Source organism: Siniperca chuatsi, linkage group LG21 (genome assembly GCF_020085105.1).
Source record: "Siniperca chuatsi isolate FFG_IHB_CAS linkage group LG21, ASM2008510v1, whole genome shotgun sequence".
Taxonomy (NCBI): Eukaryota; Metazoa; Chordata; class Actinopteri; order Centrarchiformes; family Sinipercidae; genus Siniperca; species Siniperca chuatsi.
The window spans coordinates 6,802,894-6,820,543 of NC_058062.1; the positions used below are offsets into that span (position 1 = coordinate 6,802,894).

At 41.9% G+C, this 17,650-nt stretch overlaps 1 protein-coding gene and 1 long non-coding RNA gene across 6 annotated transcripts; one reads left to right on the top strand and one right to left on the bottom strand.

The window, feature by feature from the left end:
* Positions 1-4,179: 4,179 nt before the first annotated feature.
* On the bottom strand, positions 4,180-8,626 carry LOC122868758. Its single transcript, XR_006376165.1, has 4 exons — positions 7,444-8,626; positions 6,877-6,976; positions 6,425-6,526; positions 4,180-4,924 (listed from the first exon to the last, which is right to left on the bottom strand). It is a non-coding gene; the product is annotated as an uncharacterized LOC122868758 (long non-coding RNA).
* Positions 8,627-10,250: 1,624 nt separating this feature from the next.
* Positions 10,251-15,492, top strand: LOC122868754 (neurogenic differentiation factor 2-like). Of its 5 annotated transcripts, none has more exons than XM_044181027.1 (2): positions 10,251-10,374; positions 13,150-15,492. In XM_044181027.1, exon 2 carries the CDS (start codon positions 13,157-13,159, stop codon positions 14,225-14,227), a length of 1,071 nt encoding a protein of 356 aa, XP_044036962.1. In that variant the 5' UTR covers positions 10,251-10,374; positions 13,150-13,156; the 3' UTR covers positions 14,228-15,492. The 5 variants fall into 5 exon arrangements, with proteins under 5 accessions (XP_044036962.1, XP_044036960.1, XP_044036959.1 ...); XM_044181025.1 differs by lacking the exon at positions 10,251-10,374 and adding an exon at positions 10,381-10,718; XM_044181024.1 differs by lacking the exon at positions 10,251-10,374 and adding an exon at positions 11,118-11,563.
* Positions 15,493-17,650: the final 2,158 nt, after the last annotated feature.

Genomic DNA, 17,650 nt, shown 5'->3' on the forward strand with positions numbered 1-17,650 from the left:
AGAGAGAGAAATGGGTGGGTAGATGGTGGAGGGGAGGGGCCAAGGTCCAAAAGAAGGTGGAGATATTAGGAGAGAGGGGAGCAGCCAGAGCAAATAGGGGAGGAGACGAAAGAGGATGTAACGGGGTGGAGGGGGTGTGGCTGTGTTTTTCTATCTATCTAAGCTGAGGATGATTTGTAATCAGAAAAAAAATAATAATCTCATCACATCAGCTGAGCCTCTTTTGGCCTCTATTTGTGAATAAGAGATTTATGCTGATAGAGGGAGGGAGTAGGGAGTGCAAGGAGGGATAAACAAGAAGAGAGATGCGTGGAGTGAGAGTGTGAGTGCAGAGAGAATGTACATGGAGATCCAACAGCTGAGCCCATGCTACTGACATCACTAGATTTATTAGGCTGGGTGGTGTTATACGTGATGCTATGACCAATGATTTTCAATGAAAGCCCCATCATAGTTACAGTGAAATGCGAGGGCTGTCCATTTGTCTTGCATTCTGTAGAGATTCATCAAAAACTGAGACAAAATCCCCCAAAAAATGTTTTTTAACCTCCTGCAAACAGCATGTATAAATTTAGTGAGATACTCAATAATAATAAAACAATGGAATCATTTTAAAAAGCATAAAAGGTGTCAGAACCTTGTGTTGTTTTTGTTTTTTGAGTGCAGAGAGACCAAACAACATGAAAGAGAGGAATTAAAGGAAATGGGACATAAGGATCTTAAATAAAAAATACAGACAGACGATGGTGGACGTAGAGGCGGAAGGAGAGAGGAGGAAGATTGTTGATGGCAACGTAAAGTGAAAAGAAGGGCAGTTCCAATGCTATTTTCAGGGCCTTGCTGTTATTTCACTCACATGGCAGGAGGATTTGGCCAGTGAAGAGGAGTGGATTTGGCCTCAGGGCAGAGTTGAGCTTTGGCATGGGCTGAAATGAAAGAGATAGCTGTTGTTGTGGAGGTGGTGGTGGAGGAGGAGGAAGAGTGAGGTGGCTGGAGGGGCTTGGTGGGCAGAACAGAGAAGAAGGTCAAGGTGTATATGGCACGCTAGGAGCACAACTGCCTTCTACAGAGTCCTGAAACACATTAAACAGTCAACTGAGTGTTTGTCCCACCGGTCAGAGCAAGCCAAACATGCCAGCATGTTATTTATTCACTGTTTCTGTGCGGGGGTGGACAAGAGGGGTGGAGGTTTGATTTTTAAAGGGTTTGTCTGGGATTTTGACTCTGCCACAAAGCCACTCCTATCTAAAGTAAAGCACCTCCTCCACATGCCTGCAGGTGGTAACTCATTATTGCATCTCTACATATACATGAAGTCTGAAAGGTTGCAGTTTAGGTTTATGACAAGCTCCACAAGTTTGAAAAAATACAGACTGTCTAAGTAGTTGCTGAATGCTTCTGAAGAAAGTAAACCTTTTTCAGTCACCCACTGCCATTTGATTTTGTTCCAGGGTGGTTGCATAACTTAGGCAGGAATTGCGCAATATTTGAAGAGGAATGTGTAATACGCTCTGTTTATGAGACCGGCTCACTCCAAGCCGCAGAATTCCAGCCTTTAATGAAACCATTGAGTAATTGTCAAATAATGAACTATTAAACTGAGAAATATTTTTTTATTTAAAAGCTTGGCCAATCAGGAAGTGAGGAGCAGCCTTTTTTTATAAATCAAAGAGGCCTCATACAGTCTTGATGGCACTCTGTCTGAGCAAGATGTAATAAACATAGGTGCACCCCAGTGCCTCTGTTCTTCATCTGAACAATTAAGATATGATTTAGGATTGAATGTGATTGGTACAAATATGAACTCTTGGTTTGGTTTGAGGGCACTACACATAGAGAGCTGTGATATTAACATTATGTACGAAGTTAAAGATCCTTTTCAGCATGTGTTAAGTTATTCTTTAAAGTGTGCCATCTGCCATTGTCTTGTAGAATACCTTTTCCAAATGTTTTCAACTATTTTATTGGCATATGCTGACCAATATATCGCTTCTTCATACTGTCTGTTTAAGGCCCTTGGAAAATGTCCACATTTGGACAATTAAGTTTCTACTCTATTCTATTCAACTTTGTTTGTATCACTGTATCGAAAACGTTTGCTGCGCAACCCCAATGAGCAAACCTTGGAGGACAAGCCAAGATAAAACTGGAAAGAACATGAACATAGTCAAACACAGAGTAAACAAACAAGTGCAAGGCTGGCACAATAAACATGAATAGGATGATCAGCTGTGATCCGAGACTCCAATATAAGATGAGGCATTTAATCTCCAAAAATAATCACAGTTCTCTGGCAAAATAAAATGTTTTTTAGCCTTGGTTTGCGGATTTAGTGAGGAAAATTACTGCAAAAAATACAAAGATGTTTATTTAGAGTCAAGTAAGTCAAATAAGAATATGATTACAAAAAAGAGAATAAAAATAAAATCAGTGACCTAATTACAGTTGGACATAAAAGAGGGTGCTACCATGGTACATAAACCTCAGAGACAACGTTAACTTGTAGGCTGTGTGCTGCACTGCACTGTTGTTTACGGACCAGAAAATAATTAACTTGAATCAAGTTTGATACATATAAAATGATTTATAGAAAAGGATATTTGCACATGTGGAATACTTGCACAGCAAGTGACTATAACTAATAACTATAACTTTATTGTATTTTACTAAAGGTTGACTGAGAACAAAGACATCATGCTGCATAATACATACTGGCTGGATTAGAGCACCAGAAAATCAGATTTAGGGCACCAGTAAATCAGCTTTTTTTAAATTCAGACAACACATTCTGTTCTTGAGTAAATCCAACAATATTTACTCTTGGGGGGTAGCTCTACCCTGTCAGCTAGTCATCTACAGCTCCACAAGAGCAGTTGGGGTTAGGTTAGATTAAAATGTGAAGCTGTTTGCCTTTCTGCAATATGGAGAAGGTAAATACTTTGACAAACATCACTATGTCAAAGCAATAAAAAATGAAAAGTATAAAATGTTGCACCACAGACATGAACAGCCTCCCCCTTCTGCTGTATGGATTACGAGAGACAAATTGTCAGGTAAGCTTTCAAATCTATGAACACAGAAGTGTCAGAGCAGCCAGGCATTGTAAAATCCTCGGGCCGTCTGTCATATTAAGAAAATTACTCCACATTGCTGACACACTGACAAGTAGAACAAATTGCTCTAATTGGAAACCACATTTTTTCAGTATATGAACTCATTTACGCATAAATGGATTAACAAAGAAAATCACCTCAAAGAAAAATGTCTCTTTTCTCTCAGATTTTATTTTCTGCGTGTAGCTCAGCTGATCTTTACATGGCCAATGTCTTGATGCTGTGGCACTTTAATTCATTTGTTAACATTTGATCTGTTATTTGAATATTGTTATGTAACAACAGCTTGCCAGAATACCCCTGGGGGGTATCTGTATTTGTTTGTACCTCTAATTAAGTCTGATATGTCACTTGCTCTACTCAATGCTGCTATGTGTATTTACAGACATTGGCTAAACCCATCTATATGTAGGCCCACATGTGTCTGCCTCCATTTTTATTGCACGTCACTGTGTCATTAAATCACTGTGCTGGCAGAAGCAGAGGAAAAACCTCCGGAAGATAGATCACACTTGCAGTCTTTGAACACTAAGCATGATAATAACTCCAGCAGCAAGCAAGGACATGCTGTACATGTGCACTGTACACACACACACACACACACACACACACACACTGGAGACACTCCAAGCCAGCTCCAACGGCAGATTAGGAAAAAGTGTGTAATTCTATCTGCTCCTAAACAGGGCCTCTTGTACCATGTGACAGTGGAGCAAGAGCTGACAAAAACCTCCCTGTTATGAAAGTAAATCACAGGCCCTTCAGACCCCCTACAGATGCTACACGATCTGCTATAAAGACCAAATGCATTCTGGATATGTATTCCAAATTAAGCTAAAAACAAAAGGAAAAAGCAAGTATTGAAAAAAAAGAGGGAGACAAAAATGTAATAAATATCGTTACTAGAGTCCACTCTCTACCTGCCAGGTGCACCAGCAGTAATAAGCTGATACCTTCACAGGGGATTTCAGGGACAAACATCACTGTAAAAGGTGAGATATTCCATTAATCAGGATCACAGAGAGGCTTTGTACCGTCATAGCAGGTGTCCTGGTAATTCTGTTGAGAAGCACAGAGAGGCACTGCCTGTCAGTCAACACCTAACTTGACTCCTCACTCATCCCCCTCATCCGGTTACATAACATACCATCACACAATAAACAAGTACTGCTCGCATTCATAGTCACAGTCATAGTAGAAGCTGCACTCCCTGGCAGTTTCAGTACCAGCTACAGTTGTGTTGCACTGTGTTGGTGATGAAGGATGCACGTGCACCATCTGCTGTCCTGTTGGTGTAATTACGATTTAGAATGGCATGTAAATGATCATGACATTTTATTGACTATTTTGTTCTCTTTGCCTTATCCAGAGGTCAGAGGTCAGACACAGCTACAGAAATTTTGTGAGTTCCTAAAACTTGTCATATTTTGTCTCAAAGGCATTTTATCGATCTTCCTGATTTTTTATTTTTTATTTTAGATGTACAAATGAATTTTTCATTTGATTGATTCTTTTTTGCATGTATTTTTGGCCAATGAAGAATTTTGTGACTCAGTGCTAGAAAGTTTTACATACTTTTTGACTAAGTTTACTTTTTGACTTGAGGTTTTCTTATTGAAGGAGGCTTTTTTCAACTACTAGGTCCCCTCTGAGGAAGACCTGGCCCAAAATGGTGCACTGAGCACTATGACAGAAAAACTGTGGGACAAAAAGGGGATTACCTCCTCATCATTTTGTCATTGCAACGTCAGATTCCAGGGAACCAATAGCCATCTGGAATGTGTTGGGACAACACAGCGAATGGATAATCCCTGAGAATTTAGAGAGCGAATCACAAGAATAAGGAGACAAGAGATATAAGAAAATAAACCAAGAGGGATGGAAGATAAGAATCTAGAATAGTGTGCACTAGTTTAGCATCAATGTGGAAGATTGAACAGTAAAAGTGTGGTTCCCAAGCTGGGGTCTTAAAACCACCAGAAAACCTTGTTGGGATCCAATGGGGGTCTGAAAAATGAACAGTTCACAATTGCTTATTTTACCATGAACAAATTCAGTGAGATCTCTTGTCTGTACACTTTCACCAAAGATAGACAACAAAATGTATCACAGACATGAGACTGTAACAAATCCTTAAGATATAAAAGAGACTTCTGTGGTCTCTTTGGCAGCCAAGCACACTGAAAATGATTCTGTCACCATAGAGTTTCTGCTTTTCTTCTTCACAAGAAAAAATTTAATGCATTACTTTTCAACAATTAATTTACTTGGTATCATTTCAGTTTTTTACTAATTATTTTGGCCAGTTTAATGTTAAACAGAGTTGCTGTCAACTCAAAAATAAGTGCCATTTGTTACAGTGATTTTTAAGTGAAAGTACAAGTGATTAAGTACAAGTACAGTAATTAAGTACATATTTGAGGTACTTGTACTTTACTTCAGTATTTCCAGTGTATGCTACTTTCTACTCCACTACATCTCAGAGGCAAGTATTGTATATTTTACTGCACTACATTTGTCTGACAGCTTTAGTTACTAGTTACAGATTACAATTTTTTGTAATTTGTAATAATATAATAATACCACCACTGGTAAGTACAGACAATACACTGAGCTTATACCTGCTCAATGATTGTATGGAAATGATAAAGGAGACAATTATAAATATATTCCAGTAGGTGGCAGCCTTTTGTTATATTTGGCTCTTAGAAAGGCTCACCCAGTGTTGACTGGAAAGAGCTTTCCAAATGGGAGTTGAAATTGAAATTGAGGTGCTCATTAAGGATGAAAGCAAATTTAGAGCGTGTCACTACTGAGGGATGTTGAAGAGATGTACCAATCACTATCAAAAGGATGTAGCAGCATGCAAACATACTATGCTGACAGAGAGAGAGTTATCTATCTTCTGATATATAACTGAGACCCAAAAAGGTGAGATTCCTGAAAAGGTAAGGATGGTTTAATGACTGGAAGACATTTGTAAGCTTTGGAGATTTCAGTGAGGTAGACCTGGGTAAAAAATAAACAGCAGACAGAAAAACAAAGATAGACATGACAAAAGAAAACAGAGGTATGAGTGTTTGTGAGTGACAATATATGTGTGTGTATATGTGTGGGTGGGTGTGAGGAGTAAAGTAGGGTGGGGTGTTGGAGATGTAGCAGGTGGAAGACATGGTGCAGGCAGAGACAGAGGAGGACGTGGCAGTAGGGCAGTGATTTAATTAGCACCCTCTACCCCCTCCAGCCCTTCACTCATAGCATCAATAATGCATGGCCCCTTGTTTCTACTGCCATAATTAATCCTCTCTTACTATAATTAAAAGCCAAAAATCCCACAAGATGGTTCAGCTTGGCCAGGCACGGGTTGGGTTGGCACGGGAACTGATGAAAAACTCCAGAGCTTCACACGCACCCTGTAGACCGACAGACAGACAGACAGACAGACAGACAGACAGACAGACAGACAGACAGACAGACATGTTGACAGAGAGATCAATTGTCGACCCAACTCCAACACAAGCAGAGTGAATGAGGCATGAAGACAAGCTGAAATACATGGAAAATGTGACATGCAGGCAAATTAAATGAATGAATTTGACAGACTGATGACATGAACCGCTCCTTGAAAATGTGCTTTGTGCATCGTGTTTGTGAATGAGTTTGAAAGTGAGGGAAGAGCAAGCCAAGCACAAATCTACCAACCCCAGTTTTACTCCCTAGAAAGGAGGATGGGTGTACAATTCACACACACACACATACTTACACAGGCATCTTGCTCCCAGTTGAGGTTTGTCTCCACTGCAGCCAAGCCAGACGAGAAGGAGAGGTGGAGCTTTCTGATGCTGCAATTACGACCACACTGTCTGGGCGAGCAAACAAGAATGAATATTTCAATCCGGAGATCTCTATGGATACTTATGGCAGGGGCCTGGCACACCTACAGGCACATACACACACACACACACACAGACACCCACACACATAGACAGATACACAACTTACCACGGCTGCCAGAATTATTCACCTCCCAATCACAGATTCCACAATTATCACATCAGTATCACTGCATAAACGATGCCAAGTGTTATGCTCACTGAACTATTGTACAAGGTTTACAATATCAGTATAAATATGTATCAGTAGGAGCACTCATAGTATGTAGCTGATGTTTTCTCCTTTGTGAAAATAGGTGCAATGAGCATCCAAGCTTGGCCACATGCCAGGAAACAGCACAGTTGGTAGAACAGAGGTCATATCTCATATGCAACCTAGATTTCTTCTCCTCTCTCTCTACCTTTCTCACTTCCTCTTTCAGACAGAGAGTACTCACCTCGCTCAGTCATCTCTTCGGCTCTTCAGCATTTTTAAACAGAGCTTCACTTCAGAAGCTCCAGTGTGCACATCCTCTTCCCAGCACACTCCCAGTCACACATAGGACTTGTACAATAGGAGCACTCCCTCTGGTGTGGGTTCATTGTCGATGCTTCGCGCAGCCCTCCTCCTGCCCTGCCGTCCTCGGCCCCATCTCCACTTGATTTATCGCTCTAAAATACCACTGCACTAATTAGTCAAGTAATTAATTAATAGGCATTTGCATTTGTGCATATGCAATTAGGGGGCTGGAGAGAGGAGAGTGCAGATGGGGTCCGGGAGTCTGGTGGGGGTGGAAGGGTGTGTGTGTGTGTGTGTGTGTGTGTGTGTGTGTGTGTGTGTGTGTGTGTGTGCTGTATTTCATATTTGTGCCAGCAGAAGTTTGCACTTCTTCCAGAAAGACAAGTGAAGTGCAGGTCATCACCTCGCATGTCTGACAGTGAGGAAAGTAGGAAGGGAGGGGGAAGATGAGAAAGGTACGGAGGTGTGGCTTGATGACTTTGAAAGGCTATTGGGTGTCATTTGACCATAGAGGGAAAAGAGTGATGGAGAATTTGATATCTTAAAGGGAAAGGGCTTCAGTTTTGCATTTTGATTACATGCATTTAGCCTATGAAAAAACACAGCAGGTGGCCCTTACTTAAGACTAATCCGGACTCAAACAGGATGCAAAGTCATTCTAAAATATCATAATTCCAAACAAGCTCTCCTCCAGCGTTTCAATATCAGATCAAAGCCTCCCTGATTGGAGTTGCCTCTAGCCCGGTGCTGGCTTAAGCTACACTGCTGACATTTAGCATTTATTTTGGCAAGGTGACCTGAAGGTTGTTGGGGACTTGTTGAGAAGCATCAGCCTCCCCCCATGGCCGTAGCCCTTGCATCTCCCCCCTCCTCAGTGCAGCTGAGGTAGGATAGGGCACCGATTTGGCTGCTGGTGAAGCTCGGTGCCCCTTTACCCCACACACACAAACACAAACAAACACACACACTGACACAATCACCCCACCATGGTTTGGGGTAGTGCCAGGTTACCATCCCCTCATCCCATAAGGGATGAGACACATTAGTGAATGTGCGGCATCACGGCTCCCTAGCCACAGCTGCCACACTACTGGTGACCCCAGGGATGACCCCACAACCCCCAAAATGCTACCTCAGTTGTGGCTGCGTAGGAGATGTAGGGGTGATCCAGGCCCAAGGACATGATGAGCTTCTATCAGCTATTTCTCAGCCTCCAGGTCCCTGTTCCCTCAGTCCAGTGGGTGTCCTTGTGCCAAGTTGGACTTGGTGGTCATCGAGCTCATTTCTCCTACATTAACTCCACTAATGTCTGCTAAATAGAGAGATCTCAAAGCTGGGATGGACACAATGCAGTGAATCAGACATTCTGAAGGGACCAGGATGCTGGTGGCGAGGAATTCTTGCATCTACGCCACTGATGAGCCAACATGCCTCCTCCTAAATCTTGGGCACCTCTGCCAGCTCCTACCAGCACCAATTCCCTGTCATCTACAGCTACACCCCCCTTCCTCCTCATTTTTCATACATCCCTAGTGGGCCTTCACACCTGGGTCTCACTCTCTCTCTCTCCCTTCCTCTCACTGTGTCTATATGTCTCTTTCCCTCTCTCTCTAATGCTCACCCCTGCAGGCGCCCCTCACTCGGCATTGCTGGCTGGAAGCACCAGCAGCAGCTCTGGCAAACCTCACACATTCGGACACAGCTACCAGTAAACATTTGATCTTCCACTTAACCACATGAGCACCAGTCCACACACACACACACACACACACACACACACACACACACACACACACACAGACAGACACTGCATGCAGCAGAAGCCTATGTAATATTATACCTTTTAATATAACTCATTTGCAGCTTTGGCAAGTGGGTCATCTGCGCCCGGTGTTGTGCCCACAAGAGTCAGAACAAATCACAATTGGTTTTGGTTGTCGTTCATCTGAATACATTGAAGCATAATTTGATCCAATTAGGTAAATAAATAAACAATATGCCTTCTGTTCCAGGGCCTTAACACACTTATAATGCACCCCCATCCCCCTACCCCCACCCTGCTTCTGAACCAGAGATGTGATGGAGGGTAAACCCTGCAACTAAACCCAGTTTACCCACCTTTTATTTACTGAAGGGTTAATTGATGTAATTTTATAATAGGTTCCATACAGTATTATTGTATTATCTTCTTAAACTGATAACTTAATTGTTTGCTTTAATATGATTTTAAAGCTGAATTTATTTGGCTTGGTTTTATTGCTTATTTACTGTATTGTCACTTAATGCATTTAACACTGCTATATTATGGCTTAGACACTTCATGGGCTACCCTGAGGAGTATTCACTTTACATTCCTATTTGGAGTCAACATACATGTTGACCTTAATTTTATATTTACTTCCTATGATATCACTATAATCTTCCTTATGGTGACTGCTGGGATATATGTGTAACTCTCCTCTAAACTGCATTAAACACAGTGAGTTTTCCAGGTGAATGAGAAAATTCACAGGTTTGAGTAAAAAAATACCCTTCATCCCTTGAAGCAGCAGCACAGGTCAACAATGATGAGTTTTGTTGTTCCACCATTTTATTTTCTCCCTCTCTCTTCTGTTTTTCCTCCTTTTTTCTGCCTGTGTGAGCTCTAGCGCGGTGACAGATGGCGGAGCCCTCCTCCTCCTCCACCACCACCTCCTACCTCCTCCTCCTCCTCCTCTCTCTCGTTCTCTCTCCCTCTCTCTGTGTGTCTCTCTTCCCCCGCGGGCAAATCTCTCCGAATGCGGGCGCATGTCAATCACCGGGCTCTCCTGTGATGGCTCTTGCCGGTGACGTGCCAGCCATATGGGCGCTGGCATCACAGCCTTAGCTGGTATGTAACCCCGTCCCCAGTAGCTCACGGTTGCCACACGCGCACTCACACACACATACAAACACACATACATGCATACATGCTCACTTACTCACTCACACATATGCACACAGACACGCCAAGACGCACGTTCGTTCACAAACTCCGGTTATTCGAGTGCGCGCGCTGGGAGAGAAGCACCTCTAAACAACCCATCAGCGTCAGTGGAGGGAAACCGCGCGCTACCTGCACCTATCCACTGATAGGGAGCGTTGGTTCGCTCACTCGTGTGATCCCTGAAGATGGTCTGAAACTCAAGCGTGTGTTTTTTTTCCTCCCATCCCCTGTGAAGAGCTCGAGCCGAGGTAAGTTGGAACATAAACAACACTAGCGGGGGGGGGGGATCCTGGATCCGTCCAAAATGGAGGAAGAAATTAATCTAATCAACAGATGAACAGATGTATATTAATGCAAGGTGTTCATCTGTGTTTTAAATAGTTCTAATGTAATGTCAATCGTCTATTTTTGTGAATTAAAGCATCTTTATCGCTTACAGTTTGTAGGGTAAAAGGCTAATCTACTGACGTGAATCCATATGGAAAATCTAGTCGCCTTCTATATCTGTGACTTGCTCTGGTATCGATCCACTGTATGTAGTCTGTTTAAATCTGGTAATGGCATACTTTGAAATCCATTCTAACAACAAATGTCAATATAATGGATAACCTCTACAAGGCATTTCCATGTTTCTCGTTTTATTAGATTTCCGTATGAGCGCGTTTGCACAAATACCTCCTCACTCCCCCGCTCTCCGTCTGCGTGTCCTTCAACTTTTGACATCTAAATCTACCTGGATTATAAGAGCTAAAATCAAATACCAAGCTTGAGTCAAAAGGCAAGCGTCTCCCGTTCCCGATTTCGCTCCTCCAGGATCATTTACAAGGAGCAGTCCTGAGGATTGGAGTACCCCCTTACAGCAGCGCACATGCTGTAAATAGATCATATCGGACACTAATTTGATTTAGAGATTTCTTCGTCTGGACCTTGAAACAGAGAAACAAAAGACAATGAGTATGCAAGATAAGAATCTCTGTGGAAGATTTTGATATCAGCCCAGTTGCTTCGGCGAAGGACGTCCTCAAGCTTAATGGGAGATTTATTGATGATTTTGTCGATGATTTGCACGTTCAGTCTTGGAGCAAATGAAAGGGTGGGACAACGCCATTGACTGTGGCAGGCAGTGTGCAGCATGATTTATCTCTGTTTGTCTAGTTTTATCTTCAACAATCTATCTCGACTTAACATTGTTGAAACCACAGTCGTTGCTGTTACAGTGGAGCTATTGCAGGGTTGGAGAGATTGGATAATTGTGTTTCTCGAGTTGTGATTTTTATATTTAACGAGGGCTAAAGGGGTACAAGCGATTTCCATCTGTAAAGGGTTATCGTTGACTAAAAAGTTCTTTGAAATCACGCACTCGTGCATACTGAATTATGTGTGAAATCTATTTCGTGTAAGCTGCATGGTCTGTTAATTAAACGTTGCTGTGTTTTTTCTTCTAATTGAGCGAACCTCCTGAGCCTGAGATTTAAAAACTAGATTTTGCCCCTGGCACCCCCCCCGCCCCCCCTCGAGATAATTAACCAACCATCACAGCCTACCTTAACATGCTGCAAGTCTATCTGCTGCTGCACTATAATAATAGATGAGAAGTGAAACATGTTAGGGAGTATGCCAGTGGAGGTTTATTGAAGCTGTCAAAGAGCACCTTGTCTCTCTGTAGTCCTTTTTTCTGGGATGGGACTGCACTTACTAATCAAGTGGTAGGCTGATCAATTTATTCTTTATTTTAGATTTATTAATTTGCATGTTTGCTTTATATTTAAGAGGTTAATAGTAGTTTAATTGCGGTTCGTTGTAGCTACAATGATTTCGAGGTATTTTTCGAAATGTTTTAGAAATAATTTGTGCCTGAAAATCCATCATATTATTATAATAATAATAATATTAATTATTATTATTATTATTATTATTATTATTATCTATATTATTATTATTATAGCTGAGATAACATAAATAAAAGTGTGTTATTTGTAAACCAGAATTGTAGACTACTTTTCCTTTTGGTTCTTGCTTACAGGCCATCAAAGCCTTTTTACAGCTTGAGTTAGGATGCCTGTAAGCCTTAATTTAATAATCAGCGTGACTTTAAACTGAGCTACAGCCTATCAATTAAATAAAATCCCTTTTCCCTCCTCTGCGGAGAGGTGTATGGTGTGGATGAATAGTGCTGGAATGCAGCCAGGAGTGTATATGGGCGTCAGGAGGAGTGAAAGTGGGGGCCCCCATGGGACCTGTAATGTGGCCCCTGCCGCTGGGACCCGCTGCGAGAGGACGCGACAGGGCACACGGATGACAGCAGGGAATTAAATGGGGATCCGTCTGGCTGTAACCCAGCGCAAAGCTTTAAGAGCTGATTTCTCTCTTTTTTTATTTCAGCCAAATTCACACTATCTGTCCATTAGGCAGAAATAACGAGTCAGGCATATTTTATAACATAACAACTCCTTACACCTTGAAAGCAATATCTTCAGTGGAACTTCGATAATACTTCTATAGTCGAGGCCCAATAGTCGCATTGTGACGTGCGCAACAGTGAGTTTAACCTCATACGACTGTTTTTCTGCTATGAAGTCATTATGATAAAAATGTCTTCGTTTTCTGATTGTACATCCGTATAGCATGCCCTGTGCTTGTGAAGCCTCATTTTAGATTTCCTTTTTCTCTCCTCTCCAGAGCCACAATGTTGACGAGGCTTTTCAGTGACCCCTCACTGCTTCCCGAGGTGCAGAAATACTCCGGCTGGGCGGAGGACAGCGAAGACGAGGAGGCCAAGATCAAAGATGAGGACCAGGACACCCAGGACGACATGGAGGGATCTGAACTTAGAGGAGACAGCCGGACGCACTCCGAGCACGCTGGGGAAGACGACGAGGACGACGGGGTGGAGGAAGAGGACGACGGAGACGATACAGAGGGGGATCGGCCCAAGAAAAGGGGCCCCAAGAAGCGCAAAATGACACAGGCCCGGATCGAACGCTCCAAGATGCGGCGGGTAAAGGCCAACGCACGGGAGCGGACCCGCATGCACGACCTGAACTCTGCGCTCGACAATCTGCGTAAAGTGGTGCCCTGCTACTCCAAAACGCAAAAACTGTCCAAAATCGAGACGCTGCGGTTGGCCAAAAACTATATCTGGGCCCTGTCGGAGATATTGCGCTCTGGAAAAAGGCCCGACGTTGTGTCCTACGTCCAGACGCTGTGCAAGGGACTCTCCCAGCCCACGACAAACCTGGTGGCGGGATGCCTGCAGCTAAACTCCCGTAACTTCCTAACCGAGCAGCAGTGTCAGGATGGGGGGAGGTACGGGTCCGGCTCCTTCTCCATGCATTCCTACCCCTACCAGTGTGCGCGTCTCTCCAGCCCCCACTGCCAGCCGGGCTCTAACTCGCATCCGCTGAGGACGCACGGCTACTGCTCGGCTTACGACTCTCTGTACGGTGGGAGCGGATCCCCGGAGTATAACAGCCCCGAGTATGAGGGGCCCCTCAGCCCGCCCCTGTGCATCAATGGCAATTTTTCCTTGAAGCACCAAGGCTCTGCGTCCCCCGACAACGAGAAGGGATACCACTACTCTATGCATTACTCCGGCCTGCCTGGCTCAAGACCCACCGGGACCCCCAACCTGGTGTTTGGCTCCTCGGGAGCCCGGAGCGGCATTCACTCTGAAAACGTCCTGCCTTACCACGACATGCACTTACACCACGAACGGCCCCCCGTGTATGATGAACTGAACGCCTTTTTTCACAATTAAAATGAGAAACCTATCGTGCGTCCCCTTGCAATCAACAATCTATCCACGGCACACCACCCGCCAGGATTTAGGTATTCTGGAGAGATGTTTCACTCGTTGTCATTAGTGTTTCTCTTTCATTTATTCCGTCTTAAATTTTTGTTTTGCTATAGTCAGAGATGTAGTGGAGGGTAATCCACCTAACACACAATCTTGTTTTGCGCAACACAATTGTTTAGGCTGAAATAAATCTCTGAAAGGAAATTTGATGAACAAATCATTCAAGACCTACGATGATAAGGGAATTTCAAAATATCAATGTTTTTTAAGTGTGATTTGTGTTTGTATCGGTGGTTGTTTGCATTTTGATGACGGAAAGTCAAAGTTTACCCATTTATTTATGTGCCACTACATCACTGGCTACAGCTACACCATGACATTGGCGGTGATTTTCTAATGCTATGAAATTAGAAATAAATCAATGAACAAGTTAATGCAAATCCCATTTGCTCGCCTTTACGTGCGAGATTTTGGAGGCTGTGGTTTTTGGAAATGACGAAATATAAAGAAATGCAGAGGGAAATGCTGAACCGATAGAAATGTTGGGTTGTTTTGGAAGAATCTGTTCTCCAGATCGTTTCGCATCTATGCAAAACCCAACGAGACCACAGAGCGAGGCAACAAGGCCTAAAAAGACACTGTATGTTTCATCAGCACTCTTGCTGCACGCACGGGTGCGCGCAGACACACACACACACACACACACACACACACACACACACACACACACACACACACACACACACACACACACACATACACACACACACACACACAAACACACACCAAAACACACTTTGGAATTAACACCCAACGAAATCTGGCTGGGCTAGCCAAAATGGTTTAACTTCCAAAAAAATCATGAAAATACAATGAAATCAGACATTTTTCTCATTTTCTTTTTTACTCTTATTTATTCACATGACCCATATTCTTCTAAATGAGCCATTGCACTGCATTTTGATTTTAAATAAAAATTTTGGTTCAGTATTTTCGTTTTGATTTGCAATGCTATGTTGAATAGGTTATTATTATTATTATTATTATTATTATTATTATTATTGCACGTATTTATTGTATTGTTTTTTGTAATTAATGTTAATTGTCTATGGAAATGAAGAAATGAAGGGATCCCATGTGTTGCTGAGCATTTTTTCATAAAATTCAAGTATTTCAACTTTGTATTCAACCAACTGTGTGGTAAAATAAAATGACAATGAATTAAATGAATGTGCAACTTGGTTGTATTTTACACCTATCGAACAGCCTTGGAATCCTATACATACGACATTAATAACTTTCCAAAATGTATTCATGGCAGATTGATAATTTGTGTTTTACATCGACTTTAAATGGCTCAGACATTTGTATTTTCAAGGATACTGGAATAATTAAAAGATGCAGCTTAAGGCTTTTAGGAAGACATTAACCTGCACCAGGATTTTTTTCTTATTGGATAATATGAGGCTGACCATGCCTGGTGCCACAACCTGCAGGAGTTCCTCACAGAGCCTCAGGGCCTTTATCCTATAAACTGGGACAGGAGGGAGAGAGCAGTGTTGTCATTCTTCCCGATGTAGTAAACTGGTGCCAATGCGTCATTTTTGCTTGGCAGCCAACTCATATTTACAAAGCAATCTTTTAAAATGTATGGAATTATTTAAGTTGCAGACCTTAGTACGAAAACAGATTTGGTGTAAATTTTGATTCAGTGACTGGAGAATTCAGGCTGATTTGAGTCTGAACACCCTGGTTAAGAAATACATTCTCTTGACCATTAAACAAAATGTGAGGAAGAAATTTGTTTCAGCACCGCGGAGAGCTCCTGCAGCTGCCGTTTGATTCAGGTGGTTTGAGCTTTGGTAAAAATCCTAAAAATCCAAACATTGTAGGCAACATGATAATATTGCAACAAATTGTCATTCATATCACAATGATTTAGAAGGTGGTTAACACATTTTAGGAGTTATTTTTAGATTCTGTCCCAATCCCAACATCTCCAGAACACACGCGTTTTGCATGTCTGTTGGTTTCACACCAGGTTTCGTCTATGCATAAATGACAGGATCTTGACGACTATAAGAAACGGCAAACCAGTCACAACACGACATAAAAATAATAAAAACACACCTTCAGTGTTTTGTTACATTTTTTTTTCGATGCCTCATATATTCCTGAGATCAGTGCTAATTTAACAGTAGGCTACTTGTTGAAGAAAATCTTTATTTCTTTATCTTTCTAATTCTGTAAATAATATAATGAACTTTGCGGCATTGATATGACAGCAGGCGATACAGCTTTAACACCACTGACAAAAAGAAAATGTTCGTTATTTTAAAATGTTCTTTATCTTTGATTGTCATCTTTTGATAATGCATTAAACATTAGATATGAATTATGAAGTCGACCCCCATTTCGTAGTTTCATCTCTTATAACTTTAAACACACATCTCATATTTATGTCATACATTTTAAATATTGATTCATATGGCATGATAAATATATGGATTTATTTATCCTGGGCTGTTTAAATCAATTAAATTTACTGAATATATGTAAACATCCCATTCAAACACACACACACACACACACACACACACACACACACACACACACACACACACACACACACACACACACACACACACACACACACACATTGTCTTACCACACAGGGAAGGTTAAATAATAGCCATTCTTAAGTATATACATTTTTTTTTAAACTGGTGACCACACACATACACACACACACACACACACACACACACACACACACTCACACAGTGCAAGGGGCAGCCGTTGCCACCCCGGCTGGGTTTGGAGCGCTGCCCCGGGACCCATATGTTCCCCTGAATGCCCTGGGTGCTCTCTGCTGTAAGGACACACACAGGCTTTGGGTGGCGAGTGATGGTGACCAATATTAATACTAATACTAATATCGATACGTACAATAGCTCAACTCAGATTAGCTCCCATTTTATTTAAAATAAAACTGCGTGGGCATCAGTTGTGGGTTTCGGACCAGGAAGGGTCTGTACAAATTTTGTAGTTTTGATGATCAGTTAAATAAAATGTTGGAATACAATTTTAAATCCAAAAAACACAAAAGACGAGCATTTTTCTGGAGCAACTGACCAAACAATTTGCTAATAATTTGCTGTAAGTCATCGGTACTTCCACCAGCTTGTCCCCAGGAATGTCATCTCTATAAATGCAGGTTTTGAAGTTTGGATGGTAAAGGAACGACTTTATATTTAGCAAAAGGTCACTTCTTGTGTATGAGACATATTGATACACTGATAGAAAATAGTTAATTTTTAAAATTTGTTTCAGTAAAAAGAGTGTAAGATAAAGTATATAATAGGATCATTTTAATCAACAGAT